The sequence below is a fragment of the Plasmodium knowlesi genome, assembly GCF_000006355.2.
Source record: "Plasmodium knowlesi strain H genome assembly, chromosome: 12".
NCBI classification, from domain to species: domain Eukaryota; phylum Apicomplexa; class Aconoidasida; order Haemosporida; family Plasmodiidae; genus Plasmodium; species Plasmodium knowlesi.
The window spans coordinates 957717-973532 of record NC_011913.2 but is presented as its reverse complement, the minus strand read 5'-3'; the positions used below and the strand labels follow the sequence as shown (position 1 = coordinate 973532).

General features: G+C 38.2%; 4 protein-coding genes across 4 annotated transcripts; 3 read left to right on the top strand and 1 right to left on the bottom strand.

The window, feature by feature from the left end:
• Positions 1–592: 592 nt before the first annotated feature.
• PKNH_1221300 (ubiquitin carboxyl-terminal hydrolase isozyme L3, putative) lies at positions 593–2509 on the top strand (the record flags this gene model as incomplete). Its single annotated transcript, XM_002260230.1, has 9 exons — positions 593–724; positions 967–1020; positions 1159–1227; positions 1405–1477; positions 1656–1723; positions 1835–1915; positions 2055–2108; positions 2220–2279; positions 2414–2509. The coding sequence occupies 9 exons, from the start codon at positions 593–595 to the stop codon at positions 2507–2509; spliced, it is 687 nt and encodes a 228-aa protein (XP_002260266.1).
• Positions 2510–5873: 3364 nt separating this feature from the next.
• Positions 5874–10262, top strand: PKNH_1221200 (conserved Plasmodium protein, unknown function; the record flags this gene model as incomplete). The annotated part of the gene is made up of 1 exon (XM_002260229.1): positions 5874–10262. The coding sequence occupies one exon, from the start codon at positions 5874–5876 to the stop codon at positions 10260–10262; it is 4389 nt and encodes a 1462-aa protein (XP_002260265.1).
• A 2232-nt stretch (positions 10263–12494) lies between these two features.
• Positions 12495–12950, top strand: PKNH_1221100 (inner membrane complex sub-compartment protein 3, putative; the record flags this gene model as incomplete). Its single annotated transcript, XM_002260228.2, has 1 exon — positions 12495–12950. One exon carries the CDS (start codon positions 12495–12497, stop codon positions 12948–12950), a length of 456 nt encoding a protein of 151 aa, XP_002260264.2.
• Positions 12951–14035: 1085 nt separating this feature from the next.
• PKNH_1221000 (60S ribosomal protein L27, putative) lies at positions 14036–15326 on the bottom strand (the record flags this gene model as incomplete). The annotated part of the gene is made up of 4 exons (XM_002260227.2): positions 14036–14114; positions 14277–14387; positions 14599–14838; positions 15316–15326. The coding sequence occupies 4 exons, from the start codon at positions 15324–15326 to the stop codon at positions 14036–14038; spliced, it is 441 nt and encodes a 146-aa protein (XP_002260263.2).
• Between the last annotated feature and the right edge of the window lie 490 nt (positions 15327–15816).

Genomic DNA, 15816 nt, shown 5'->3' with positions numbered 1-15816 from the left:
CAAATCACCATCACCTATCTAGAAATTTATTGAAAAAAAACAAAAAAAAAAATAGGAATAAAAAAATAAGCTTCGACCGAATTTGCCTAATCCGTGTATAGCACATATGCACAACCTGTAAATTTTTTTTTTTTTCAAGTACGTTGCTTCTTCGCGACCTTTTCACTCTGTTCATTTGTTTTGTACACCCAACTTGGCGGCTACACGCGGTCCCGGGGGGTTAACAAATTGAAAAATCGCGGAGAATAAAAAAGGGGAAAAAATGAACAAATTAAATAAAAAAAAAATATATAATACATAAAAATAAATAAAAATGAATATGGAAAAAAAAAAAAAAAAAAAAAAAAAAATACTTCCCTCCCCAAACAGCACCTTTTTTTTTATGTGCACATATTTCACACTTTCTCAATAAGGAAAAACAAATTTCTCATCCATAAAAAAGGTACCACAGTGTAATCACAAAAGGGTCTATCGGTACAAAAACCAACACAGAGGAGGTACTAACGTACATGACAACGCCAGTTCCCTTCTGTGTAAAACACCACACGGTATATACACCTTCGTTCCGCACAATATTTTATCACCAGCCAAAATGCTACGGAACAATATTTGGGTTCCCATAGAGTCCAACCCGGAGTCTCTCTACCTCTACTCCTGCAAACTTGGACAGACAAAGTTGATCTTTCAGGATATCTATGGGTTTGATGCGGAACTCCTAGATATGGTACACCCCACCTTTCTATGCCATCATATTGCTATCTGTCATCACCAGCGTGGAAGGGTGACACGCCCGAGGGTGTGCACGTGTGGAAGGGAAGTACCTACGACACTCAAGAAATTTTAAAGCGTGTACACATTTATTCGATTGGAGGGAAGCAGAAATGTTCCATTCCATCTGTATTATAACTTTCTGCGTAGTACATTTTTTCCTTTTTCTTTTCTGCACATTCCCTCCTCCGGTCATAGATCCCGCAACCCGTGCACGCAATAATACTGTTGTACCCCCTGAAAGAAGGCATGGTAATGACAAGTGTGTTCTTGTTATATCCTTGTGCCATCATACTCCTGTAGGTCACTCCAATTCCGTATTTATTTATTTTCATTTTTTTTTTTTCATTTTTTTTTTTTTTTTTGTACCACCACGCTTACCACTCAAAGATTAATCCAAATGATGAAGCGAATGGAAGTACTGAACAGAATGTTGAGAATATTTGGTTCATAAAACAGGTAAATTGTTTTTGCCCTGAAAAGACCCCCACAGAGAGAACCCCCTCTCCATCTTTCACTATGAATTCATGTGGAAGAGGATCTGCACAAGTTTGTATTCCCATTTTAAGAACCAACTTTTCTAATTTATAATTATATGTTTTCCTTGACCCTTCTAAAAAAAAAAAAAAAAAAAAGATTGTTCCAAATTCATGTGGAACGGTAGCCCTTTTTCACCTGTACGGAAACTTAAGAAATAAATTTGAGCTAGGTAATGCTACCTTCTACTGGACTGTGAAGGATGCCTTCTCTGTTTGAACCATGTGCTGCCTCACGAGCAGAGATGGAGACCATCCCCTGAGTAAAAAAGCATGTACTGTATGAAATCTATCATATAACATGTCGTCCCCTTTTTTTTTTTTTTTTTTTTTTTAATTTCCCACTTTAAGACAAGGACTCTCTCTTGGCTAATTTCTTCGATAGGGTGAAGGACATGACGCCCGAAAAACGAGGGAAGGTAATTCTTCCTCGGAGCTGAGACCATATATATATATATGCCATTCCTTCACTCCATATCATTACATCTATATGTGTCATTGGTACTATACACGCTTCTCCACCTTATCAGGAATTTGAAGTGAACAAGAGTATCGAACTCCTCCATCACGAATTTTCAGGAAAGGCTTCTGGCACGGGGGATGACATAGACGTAAGGCACAACTTTTCCTTTTTTTTGAGGGAGTGAAATAAAACTATGCCCGATTGGAAAATTGACAAAATAGTGGAAATAAAAAATATCATCTTTTTTTTTTTTTTTTTTTTTTTTCTCTCTCTCTCTCTCTGTCCAGGTTGATACCCACTTTATCGTTTTTGTCGAAATTGACGGGAAGCTCGTCGAGCTGGTAAGTCTTACTTTGCTTCACCCACATTTCAAGCGTAGTAATTTACAACCACGTGAACGTCAAGCGAACGCCACATGAACGCCTCGCCATTCCCCTTGTTTTCCTCTGCAGGACGGAAGGAAGGATAATCCCGTTATTCATTGCACGACGACTCCAGCCACTTTCAAATACGTAATGAATTTCTCCACTCCTTGGCACACGCGAGTGTGCACACGTTCCAATAGGAGCACAACTCTTATGGGAATCTTGTCCTTCAGACGAACGCACCGCGCTTCTCAACTATTGTCCACTCCTCCCCACCGCAGGACACGGGAAATATAATAAAAAAAAAGTTCATAGAAAAGTGCCAAGGTGACAACAGATTTTCAGCCTTAGCAGTTGTATCAAGTGATGTTGTGTAGAGGAATTCCTCACATTAATCGATGTAGCAGAGGAAGATCACCCCATAATCCTTCTCGCCGCTTAACATTTCTCTTTCCATATGTGAATATCTGTTTGTTAAATTTTTGCATGATTGCCAACCGGGGTATATATATATGTATATCCGTGCATGTAACGGAAACGTTACGTTTCCCGGTTACAAATTAGTTGGTGTTTTTTTTTTTTTTTTTTTTTTTCATTTTCCCGCAAGGGCAAGATTATATCTCCATAGTTATCTTCCTTTCACCAATTGGTGTGCCGTAATTGACATTTTTGCATTTTGGCCAGATGCCGAACAAGGGTGACGTGAAATGAGGAACTTCCTATAAGTAATGCTCATTTCAATGGTGGATTATTTTCTGTGAAAAAAAGTAAACTTTGTAATATTTTACGTGTTGGTGTGCCCACCCTGTTTGTGCGTGGGGGGATGTTGCACACATGGGTGCAAAGGAAAAGATAGGGATGTAGGGAACCACAAACTTAAGTGGCGTATTCCCCTCTGCATGGATTCCACATAGGAAGCTTAGCTTCCCATGTGGCCTGCTTTGCGGCGTGTTCAAAAGTTGCATTGATGAGTAAATCTTCGAACACACCCCATTTTTGTCGTCATTTTTTGTTTCATTTTTTCGGGTGGTGAAACTCCATGTTCTTAATATACATGCGCGAAAGTGACTGCATACGCCATTTCGGAAAAAAAAAAAAAAAAAAAAAAATAGCTATTTAACTGTGTGCAAGGGTAAATATCGTCCACATTTTTTTTTTTTTTTTTTTTTTTCTCATTTTTACACCTGAACGGTCAGGTGATTTTTTCAACTTATTCTGTTGTAGTAAGAATTAGCTGTTATGAGCACGTATTTTTTTTTTTTTTTTTTTTTTTTTTTTTTTTTTTGTTCCCTGCGTGGAATAATCGCGGCATGGAAATAAAAAATGTGCCACTTCAGTGGCCACTTGTGCATGCGAAAAAAAAGAAAAAAAAAAAAAAAGGGGGGAAAGGGGGCAATGGCGACCGAGCCCAAACCATGTGCAGTCGTAACAGAATGCGCAACCACAACAGCACCTGTAACACCACATTGAAGATGATGGAAAAAGAAATTCAACTGGAGCTAATTGAAAGAGGTATAGGATGTGACAACCTTCTTACCTTTCATCACTCTTTCCGTTCCATGGATAGTAAACTAAATAAGGTATCAAAAATTCGTATGAAGGGATTACCACCGGGGGGGGGCACGAAACATTGTTCACTCTTCATATGTGCAAAAGGAATACACTAATTTTTTCCTTTTTATTCCTTTCACCCATTTATTTGACCTTTTAACAGTGCTACCATTAGCACCTGGTACCAATTGGGCAACGTGGGATAGCGCACGGGTTAGCATACGGGTCTGTCGCATGCAGAGCAATACGAATGCAGAAGGAACAAAAAAAAAAAAAAAAAAAAAAAAGTAAAAGGTCCAATGGAAGAGTGGACTACTGGATATGGAAAGAATCCTCGAAAAGTGAACCCTTTACATTTTACACGGGTGGAAAATTTCTTTTTTTTTTTTTTTTTTATAGCCATGTTTTCAAAGTTACTTGTGCACTTGTTCTTCTGCAACTATTGTTCATTCGTTCATTCTTCACCTGTTCAAGGGCTAAACTGACACCTCCGTGTGGACCCCTTGTACCCTTTGCTCCACATGGGCTAACACTCGTAGCATCACACGCATGCGCAGTTCATCCATGCTTAGTAATATCGGGGCTCGCAATAATACGTGCGCGCCACATGTGTCTATAGGTGTGTCCTGGGTCAGAAATTAAAGCGACACTTACACGCAACTTGCGGGGAAGGAATTGCACCCGTCGTATTGCCTCGCGTTCTGTTCATTTTTCGTTTTTTCCTATTTTTCCTATTTTTCACCTTTTTCAATTTTTTTAATTTTTTCAATTTATTTGCCAATTCCAACCCCAACACAACTGCGCTCACAAGAGAGCAACCATTCACATGTACCCTTTCACCCCCTCGTGAGAACTACTACTTACAGTAACTTTTTTTTATTATCTGCTTGTGCGCCCAGATTGGCAAACGGTTGCCACTCACTTGTCAAGTCATTTCCCCACAGTTAAATAGGTGTGGAAAAAAATGCAATTTCCTTTACAATATCATCTGTACCACAACACCAAATAATAAATAACTCCGATTTCCATTGCAACCATGTCAAACTGTTTCAAAACGCAAGTTGCACATTCTTTGATTTTTTTCCTGCACGATATACATTTATTTTTTTCTCGTGCAAATGGTACATTGTCGTGAGCGCCCTGTGCTACACCAGAAATGTTGTATAGACTGTATTAATTTTTTTTTTTTTTTTTTTTCCTTTTTTACCTACGTGTACTGGCGATTATTGAGCGGTTGTTCATACATGACCCTCCATCGTTTAAGCCAAGGAATACGATGACACGCACGACATCGTCATTCCTATCGCCTGCACTTTTGTAAATGTAAATTCTTCCCACGGTGCGCCTGCATTTCCGTGTGCTCATTTATCCTCAAATTAAACTCTGCGCCAATTCATCACCACATATTTAGCTGATTCTTTCGTATTAAAATATCCACAGGATATAATCTTCCACTTCAGACGAATGTACTTATTTTATAGAAGGGCAGACACCCTTACCACAGGCACACACACACACATACACCTTTTACCCCTTTCCCTCCGTACATGCAGCAAAATAGATTGTTGAGAAAACAAAAAATTAAAACTCTGTTCTACGAGAAAAATTGAATAGATTTAAGCGACTCACAAGTAATTATCTTTCCCACATACACACGTGCACGGGTACAAGTAATTAATAAAATGTGTTTTCAATTTTTTATTTTATCATAATTTTTTCATGGAGAATCTTCCGCTGTGTAACATTAATCGTTTGGCAGAGTGGAGAGTCTTCCCTTTGACATTCGCATGTATTGCTTACTCTTTTGGGTTTCTCGCCCCCCCCCCCCCTCCTATCCTGCGCAATCGCACGAGAAGTTGTAAGTTGAGTTCCATCCTTTCGTGTCTACATGGACATCACTTCCTCCACTTGTATTGTGTCTTCGTGAACTTTTATTGAATTGCTCTCCTTTTGGTGAAAATTTCACTCCCCCCCTGTGCATGCACTTTCGTGTAATGGTTTTGTCAATGTTATCCCCAAAAGAGTTGTTCCGTGTGAAAGCCTTACCTATTCTCCATTATATAATTCGCTGATTTTAATTTTTATGAAATTTTATCGACCCGAGCTGGGTTGGAAAATTCCATTTGAGTTCATCTGCCAGAGGTTCGGTTCTGGGTAGAAGTTGTTTTCCCCAATAGGTGAACCTGAAAAATGATGGAGCAAGTGCAAAGTAACGAACTGCTTAACCCACGCAAAAGTAGGAAGGAACCTCCCGACGATCACACACGCAGAGAAAGGAAAATAATTAGAAACGTAAAAAGTATGTCTAGAACGAATTCCATTAACTATGGAAGTGAGAATAGGGAGATAAAAATTAATCTGAACAGCAAGGTGAAAATGATCAAAAGTTGTGCAAGAAAAAATTACAACCATGATGGAAAGGAACGTAGACTAAACTACCCTCCACCTACTGAAGAAGAAAATAAAGAGATTCGTAACTATAGCAGAAGCAAGCAAAGTAAAGGGAAAAAACTGCTTGGTAAAATAAAAATATGTAGTGCCAAACGAATTAAACAGAGGAATCAGTCAAATGGAAAGGAAAGCAATGAAATGAATCCGTCGTGCGTAGATGCAGAGAAAAGAGATAGTTGTATAAAAGGAGTTGATACAAATAATGGAACCCTTAAAAACATGAGACAGCTGCGCGCCGATCTGCAGCTGTTCCTCAGAAATGCGCACTACCTTAACGAAGCCTTCATCAAAAGAGAAACTATCCAGTTAAAACAAAATAAGAAGGAAATATTAGAAGTGGATGAAGAAAATGTAGAGAGCACAGATAAGGATCTGGACAACTGTCCAAGCAATGCGGTAGAAAAACTCTTAAAGAATGAACAGTCATCACGTAAAGGAGGAATGGACACAGAAGTGCAACAAAAGGAAATCCATCAGGAGAACAACCAAAGTTTTACGCAAAGCCAAGGAGGGAATCCCGACATAGGGGGGAGGAACGACCTTCAAAATGAATCCTCAGTTACTTGCTACCAACTTAGGAATGCCACTGTGAATAAACAGAATTATGGAATTACGATTAATCAAAAAAGGTGCAAAAGGAAGTGTAGACAAAGAGCCAAGAACCGCAACAGACGCACTCCCAGCATTGACGCGGATGGTAATAGCATTGTAGATGATCAGAACGTAAGGAAAAAAGTGAAACGGGACATTTATTCCGAAAGAACACTCATGAGGAATGACGAACAAACATGCAAAGGGAGCGCAAGCGCCGCGAAGGAAGAGCCCCGCAGTATAGCCAATCCAGACAACGAAGAACCCCTTTATGATCACGTCGAAGACATTATTGATAGGGTTAACCTAAACGAAACGCAACCACACATGGATGGGAAGAGCACCGACAAAGGAGATCCTCCGAAAAAAAATAATTTCAATGTCCCCACTAAACGACCATACGATATAAAGGATATAATAGACAGAAACGTTTTAAGCAATTTTATTAAGTGCGTTAATAATCAATACATGAGCGGTAGCAAAAATAATTCCAATCATGTTTCAGGCGAAGATAGAAGTGGCAAGTGCGATAAGGGGAAATTATTGCCTGCATGCACGCTGGAGTGTTCGAAAAGGGAAATGAACTATGCAAGCAAGGAAGACGAATACAATGATGATGAGGACGAATACAATGATGATGAGGACGAATGCAATGATGATGGTGGGAATAATATCCATGTTGCACATTCCGCACAGCGTGGGCATTATGATGAAAAGGAAGAACATGGAGATAATTCCAATGTGTACATCGCCCCATATGGTTGCCGCGACAACCGTGAAATGAAGAAGACGAAGAACCCACTAAAAAAGAACGTTATAACTCATATTAACCTGAATAAAGCAAAAGGTGATATACAAAGGGAACTTAAAAATATAGACCCTACAACCTATGGGGAAGGCGTTTTTGCAAATTGTCCTACTACATGTATGAATGGCGAAAAGGAGATATCCAACATGGTGAATAAAAATGCAAGAGTACCAAACAAGTTGAATGAACTGAACAACCTTAAGAATGAACCTTCTAGTCATTTCGAACGCGCTTACAAACATAACCTTACCGCATATGAAAAAGGGAATTCCTGGAAAGCATTCATTGTTGAGAAAAAGGAAATAAATAAAAATGATCGTATGGCAACGGAAAAGTTAAACTCCAAATTATCTTTTAACCAAACTTATGAAGAAAATGAGTCCTCTTCTCTTATTAGGAAGTATGAAGCAATACTTCTTCAGCATTTTTCAGAGACCCCCCATGTAGATAAGAAGGAATTTGAAAAATGCAAATATTGCGTTTTGCATATTTTGAACCAACACAGGGGGAGAGACGGGAATAGTCAAACCAGTCACCAAAATGGTAACCAGAGTGATAATATTTTTTGTGAGAGTGACAGGTGTGCTGAGGATGAGTTACACAACCAACACAAGAATCACACCGACCATACCGCCCACACCGACCACACCGACCACACCGACCACACCGCGGCGACCAAGGCTGGGATCTACCAAGACATCGCGCACATAGGCGACCTCACCAAGGGCTTCAAAGGAAACTACAAATCTTTAAAAAATTATCTGAACAATTTAAACAAGAAAAAAAAAAATGTTCGTGACTACCTCTTGAACCTTTATTGTTATGCTTACATAAGGCAATGCGCTGTCAATAACTCCAAGACGGCAGATGGGGGCAATCGCACTGTTAACGAAGAAGAAGAAGAGAATAAGGGGAAGACGAAAAAAGAAACTCTACCCCAAAATATGAACAAACATTACGGCAAAGATAAGGGAGACTGCACAAGTAGTCATTTTGTGGAGGCTATAAATGGGAAGGCTATCATCGAAGAAAAGGGAAAAAAGGGCACCTCTACTTTGCCAAATAGAGGGGGGAACCTTCCCAATAGCGAATTTAGCGGCTACAACGGTGGTAAGGACCTCCCCACTAACTGCAATAAAAGGCAAGTGTGCAGAATAACGAGGAAGGAGGATCAAAAGGTGGAACACATTACAAAAGGTGATTCCCCCCGCGTTAACGAGAAACATAGTGTGGGTGCACAAAGTGGAGATATTAGAAAAATTCTGTGCAGATATTACAACTACTTGAAACTAAAAAATTACATCATCCCTTACAACATGTACAACAGTGCAGGGGGAATGGTCAAGAGGGAGAGCAGCCCCAGTGAGGTTGGAGCAAATGATCACCCTAACAAGAACGATCAGAGAAATGATAAAGGTAGACACAAGAACAGGAATGCAACTCTGGAAGAAGACCTTATCAACATATCATACAACTTCATCACAGAGCATAGAGGTTCAAATAGAAACCTGACATATGATCACTTTTGCAATTTTCACAAAAATGAATTTTTTAAAAAAAGGGCAAACCATATTTTAAATAGAACAGACCAAAGCGCAACGAAAGAATGGGATGAACCGAAACTGCACTGTAGTGATTACAACACCAGGCTAATGAACAGTTACACTTATCATGGTCATCATAGCATGAACACTTACAAGAAGAAAAATAACGGAAGCCATTTCTACCTGTTCAAATATTTAATAGAAAATTTGAACCGAGAGGAACTCCAAAAGTTGATGCTTTGTCAGTGCTGTTATGTGATAAAAAAAATTGAAAATAAAATGACTCCCTTGGATGTCATCCTAGATACCCAGATATTATTTCATGACTGTAACAGGTACTTTAAAAACCAGGGGTGGGTAGATAATAATGGAATTCCTCAGGACAGGGCAAAGTTACAGGCGCAGAATTTAGGGGAAGGCACTTCTACCGCTAGCATGAACAACCTCGGTGATAGTGATCAGCTTAATGTCCTGCATAGGAACGACCTTGCGAAATTCCACAATGGGGTGGGTGTCATTGGCGGAAAAAAGCAAAACAGAAAAGTGGTACCCAGGCGCACGAACCTGTCGGAGGGTAGCCATCATGTCAACAACAGCAGCGGAAACGGCACAGCAGGAGGTACAGCAGGAGGTACAGCAGGAGGTACAGCAGGAGGTACAGCAGGAGGTACAGCAGGAGGTAGTACGAAAAATTGGCTCATCAATCATAGACACAACAATTATGGGCACACCCATCATAGCCACACAAATCATAGCAAAAGCGACAGAAACAGCGTGCACTTTTACAATTTTGAAAACCACCAAGTATCCATGACATCGACCATGGCATCTATGAGTTGGCAAGGAAAAGCATTCGCAAATGAAAAAAATAAAAACCAAGCAAAGTGCAACGAAAAGTGTAATGAAAAGTGCAACGAAAAGTGTAACGAAAAGTGTAACGAAAAGTGCAAAAGGAAAGGCGACAAAGGAAGAAATAATCACCTAGCTGGAAAAACAGAAAAGGAAAATAAAGAAAAGGTGAAGAAGTACCAAAAGGCAAAAGGTAGCATAGATCGTAGCAAGTTCGAAAGCGCACTCTTTAAAATAGCAAGCCGCAAATTGAGGGATCTACAAAATCAGGGGAAAAACCTCTTCAACAGGGACAAACGGATGACTGAAGCTATGCAGAAAGCAACACCGGAGTGAAGTGCCCGCAGATACACCCCATACAAATGTACATACATATGTTCGTGCATGCTTGTGCTCGTAGATGAAGTGATTATATTCCCATGAGGAGGGCCCCTAAAAGAGTCAAACTGGACACATGGTGAGTATACCCATTGATGATAATGTAACATGTGAAGGTTCTAACATTATTGACAAGTTTTCCGCTGGAGTAGAGCTTGGAAGGGATTGATTTGTGTACCACTTTTCACAACAGCTGCACCGAAAAATGTGTAGGAAAATACGTACGTAGTGGAGGAGTGGACAAGGGGAATAAATAAGTGCCCATCTAATGAGCATTCACACGTGCATCTATTTATTTGCGTTACTATTTCTCCCTGTTAGACGTTTCACCAGTGACGAATTGGTCACACACGCAGATACTTCTCACTAGTTACACGTAAGGGGGGATACCATGCGAGATGCCTCGAATAGCATAAAATAAAAATTGAACAACAGTGCTAATATCAATGGTAATATTAAAAGGACCAACGAATCAGCATCAATGCGCCATGTGCTGTATGCATCATGCTCCTTTCCAATTCGATATGCAATTTTATTAATTTTTCTAAAATTAAAACGAAAAATGTTTGTACACTTTGAGAGTATAATAACCAGTTGGTGTTATTCTCTTTTCTGGGCTTCTTCCCCTCCCCCAATACATAGGATGAAATAGTTCCGCGTTTTTTGGCTCGCGTACTCACCTGTTCCAGCGACAGATTGCTTCATATACGTATTCGTACATGTGTGCGCGTGTGTTTTTGTATGTGGGGGGGGAGCGCGCCACAAGTACCTTCTAATGCTATAAGGAATATAAAACCTGTTTTCCCCCTCTTTCATGCATCCATTTCCCCCAATGTGTGCCCAAAAAACTTTTAGAAAAACACTTTGCATTTTTAAGAGAAACGAACTATATAGCCATTTTAGGAAACTTTGTTTTTTCATTTAATTATAGCATGTTCATAAGTGTCCCAATTTTTTTTTTTTTTTTTTTTTATCTGAACAAGTCAGGTAAATTTAAAAAAAAAAAAAAAAAAAAATTGGCAGAAAAAGTTGCAGCGTGATGGAAGTTGCTTTTATCGAAATATAATTCCCTTCCGTTTAGTCCACATGTTCTCCCACCGGGTTGGCATGCGCAAAAAATCACAGAACAGTATAACATAATAGAACATAATAGAACAGAATTTAACAGAATAGAACAAAACAGAACAGTACGGTATAGCAACGTAACGTACACATAAGCAGAAGGGTGTTTCCCCAGTAGGGGCGCAGTGAAATATAAATTCACTTTCATAGGGGCAACACATCTAGTACACATGAATATATACATATATGTATTTGCCCATCCGTTGTACACATGTTGCACATTTATGTACATTTTGTTTTTTTGGCACTACGACTGATGGGTCGCGGAGGCAAATTCTGAAGAGCCCCCTTTTTTCTTTATCAGAGTTGTATTTTTCAGCTTTGACACTTTCTTCCTTTTGGCATCACAATGTGTATAACGAACAGAAAAGGTTGCGTAATGAACAGAAAAATTCGTGTAATTTTTGTTGGATGTAGTTAACACTAAATGGGATGATTTTTTAACTTTAAATGAAGGAATTTACGCTTTTCCTTTCCTTTTTTTTTTTTTTTTTTTTTTTTTTTTCTGGCATTAAGTTGTTCCCGCCACCTTTTTGCGCACGTAATTGCAAAATTTGTTCCTGTTCTATCTGAAGCATTTTTTGCCACTTGGAAAACCCACGAACAGGGCGAAATAAAAAAAAAAAAAAAAAAAAAAAAAAAAAAGGAAAGGTAAAGAGTTTTTCTATTAAATTTTTTATTTTATTTTTTTGTTGTTAATGGATTATATAATTGTTCCTCTTTAATTTAATCCACTTTTGTTAATTTTTACCTTTAACCAACTTTTCGTCCTTCCCGTTTGTTCTATTTCAACGCATAGATGGTTTCCCCACAGCTTGTGTGCACGTGCGCGTATAGAAATATATTTATATGTTTTATACATACTGGCGCACGAACCGAAACTGCAGTTGGTTAGTTATAGCCTCAATTCTCCCGAAAACACATCGATTCGTTTTTTTTTTTTTTTTTTTTTTTTTTTTGGTGGGTTACACGATAGGTAAAGTTTTCCACCTTTCTACGCCATCATTTTTTCTCTTCACTAATTCCCCTGGCTATTCCTCCCCCCTGACGGAGTCCCCGGTGTTCAACATGGGAAACAAATTGTGTTGCGTTAACAATGACTTGCAAAATAGCAAGTCTAGCATAGATATATATAAATATGACCCCAGAGAAATATACGGAGATTATGGTGACTGGACACTGGAGAGCTGGATCGACAAGTACAAAAATGGAAACTCCATAAAGGTTGCCTTTCCAGATGGTAATGAAATTCAGTGCCACTTTAAAATATTTCTCAAGGAAAAATGTTTTGAGTTATCCCTGGATAATAAAGTTCGAGTCATAAAGTTCAATGATATAAATTGTATACTTCACAGAAACAGTTGCGAATCGTTATTAGAGTCAGAGCAAAATTTATTAAAGTCGCCCAAGGTTATAGGCATTCGCTTAATAAGTACACTTAAGGCCATTGCCTTTGCTATGGACAGCCCAGCGGAAGCAAGGATGTTTTACGAATTTATAGAAAAGTACTGCTTAAATTGTTAAATGAAGTGAAAAAAAAAAAAAAAAAAAGAGGGAGGAAAGAAAAACATGGAACGGGGAAAATTACTCGGTACGAAATGATACGTACCATCTAGAATAACAGAGTTTACTAATTAGATAAGAGAAGGAAGTTCTTTTCGCAAGTGACTCTTGGGGATTGGCGCAAACATCGTCACGCCTTCTGTCCTGTACCCGCGTGTGTGTATTACTGTATACAACGCGTGTGAAGGGTACATCCCAAAAGTTTCTGCATCTGAACTTGCGCACATGCAACCTTTTACATAATTCGAACTCCTTTTTAAAATTGACGCATTTTAAACCACGCTTATTATAACCAAACTTAGAACCAACGCTTATAGAAGTTTCAACAAACCTTTTTTAAATTACTTATATTCGACAATTTGATCTCCACATATACATAATACATGTTGTGCTCTTTGGTTAACTATTTTTTTTTTTTTTTTTTTTTTTTTTTTTACCCATATTATTCCTTTTTTTCTTTAACCATGGAAGCGTCTTTTTTTACTCCCCCAAAGTGCACACACATATATATATGTATTTTTTTTTTTTTTTTAATTTTTTCTTGATTCCTACAATAACCCCATTGTATGCACACCCCTATATGTTAACCATTTTTTAATTACCTCTTTTAATGACAAAAGGTTCAGGTTGTAACATAAAAGGAACATATCGTAGGGGGCTGACGGATGTATTCGCATGGGGGGAGGAGGGTACTCCAAAAAAAAAAAAAAAAAAAAAAAAAAAAAAGAGTAAAAAAAGGGGGGGATAAAAGTCCCTTTCCTGAATTTGTACGCCATGCGAATTAAGCCTCCTTTTTTTTTTTTTTCCTTTTTATATTTTAAATAAATTTCCTTTTTTTCAACATCCCGAGCAGCTTTATAACTAACTCGTTATTTTCCACGTTCGTGTCTCTTACAAAATGGTTAACTGCGCATGCAACGCCTTCTTTGTTCCTTATCACATGAAATAAAGGTAATGGTAAAAAATACACGTGCAAAATGGCTATTTAAAAAAAAAAAAAAAAAAAAAAAAAATCATTAAGCAAATTGCACAAGGGTAATGCAAACTTAGAAATATAATTTCTTGTGCAAAAATGAAATGTCCTTGGAGACTTCACCGGTTTTTTTGTTAATTGGGTCTAAGAATCTGCACAGAGGGGGGGAAAAAAAAAAAAAAAAAAAAAAGTCAGTGAAGGGTGCATTCTTAAAGTGTACGATATACATCCATCCAATGTGCATACCATTTGGAAAACACACACACACAGTTCATGATTAAACAAAAGTAGGAGAGTAAAACGTGGAAACTTACTTATCTCTGAAAATTTTTCCCAACTTTTTAACTTCCTTCTTTTTATTCTTGGATTTTAAAACTTCCTCCGATGCTAACGTTTTGATGTCAAAGTCGTTGGCCACTTGGTATCTGCAGGGAGGAAATGACAAATTCACGTTGCGTCAAATGAAAAGGGATTTTCATGAATCATGCACTGTTATAGGCACCTGGACGGGTTTATATTATATAAAAACAGTAGCAACGGATTGCACTGCACATTACCGCTCCATCATGCACACGTTTTTTTTTTTTTTTTTTTTTTTTTTTTTTTTTTTTTTGCGCCACTTTTATTTGTGCTTACCTGGTCGGGAGAATGTGATTCACGTTAATGTACTTTACAAATGCCTTAACCTTGGATCTCTTCATAATTTTCTTCTTGGACATTTTTTTGGTGACCTTCAAGGGGTGTTTTTCTATTCCAGCAACGAGGCAATAGCTGTATGGTCTCTCCCTCGTTTGGCTTTCATACGTGTTAATGATGATCGCCTTCTTTCCAGCTCTACGTCCATTCAGCATGATAACAACTTTTCCTGGCTTCAGTCTGCAAAGGAAAAAAAGCAAATCGGGCGTGACGAACATGAATACATAGGTTTGTAGGTGAGCCTGGTGGCTCATATACCAGATGTTTCACATAGCAATTAGTACACTCTTCCCTCGCTTAGGTGCATGTAAATGTAGAGGCTTCCCTCCCTCTGCAGGCAAAATGCAAGCAGAGGATGCAGAATGAAGAAGTGCCTTCTTTGGGTATGCACTCGTTTAAAGCACGTAAAAATTGCAAACTGTGCAGTGGTGTATGGGTGAGTGGAGGGTTTTCCAATAAGGCAAAAAAAAAAAAAAAAAAAAAAAAGAGGTTTATCAAGTATGGCAGGAAAGTAACCCCTAAAAAGTGTTAGCTATTTTTCTCCTTATATGTTATTCCCATCCGCCTCTTTCCCTTTTTTTCCCACAAACGTGTAGTCCCTCTTATGGGGAGTTCACATTTTCCTCTCTCTTCACAATATTAGCGGTATAAACTTACAATTTCCCCATTTTGAGCGGCAGGTTAAGGTAAATACTAATTGGTGGGTATCTAAGTTTTGTACAATTAAAGTGGAGTATATTATATTCCAGAAGTGGATGACAAAATCTTCGCAAAAAGGAAAAAGCGTAAATGAACGAATGGCTTCTAAACCCTCTTCCCTTTACTTTGCAATATATATATATATATATTTTTTTATTTATTTTATTATTTATTTTTTTTTTTTTGGGGATATGTTAAGAAGAGCGAGTTTAAATATATAAAATACAAAACGGTTGCTTTTTAATCCTTTATCTGATTTTCAAAGCTCACGTTGTTTCGGAGAAATTTGCGAAATGTTTTTCCGCTTCATGAAGATTTTAAGGAAAAAAAAAAAAAAGAAAAAAAAAAAAGTGGAACGATTAATACCGCTTCGGAACAAAGTGAACAGAAAATAACGGAGCGCGCGTTCAAATGCAAGAGGGGCAACTTTTCCCCTGTGGGATGAAAAGATATATATGT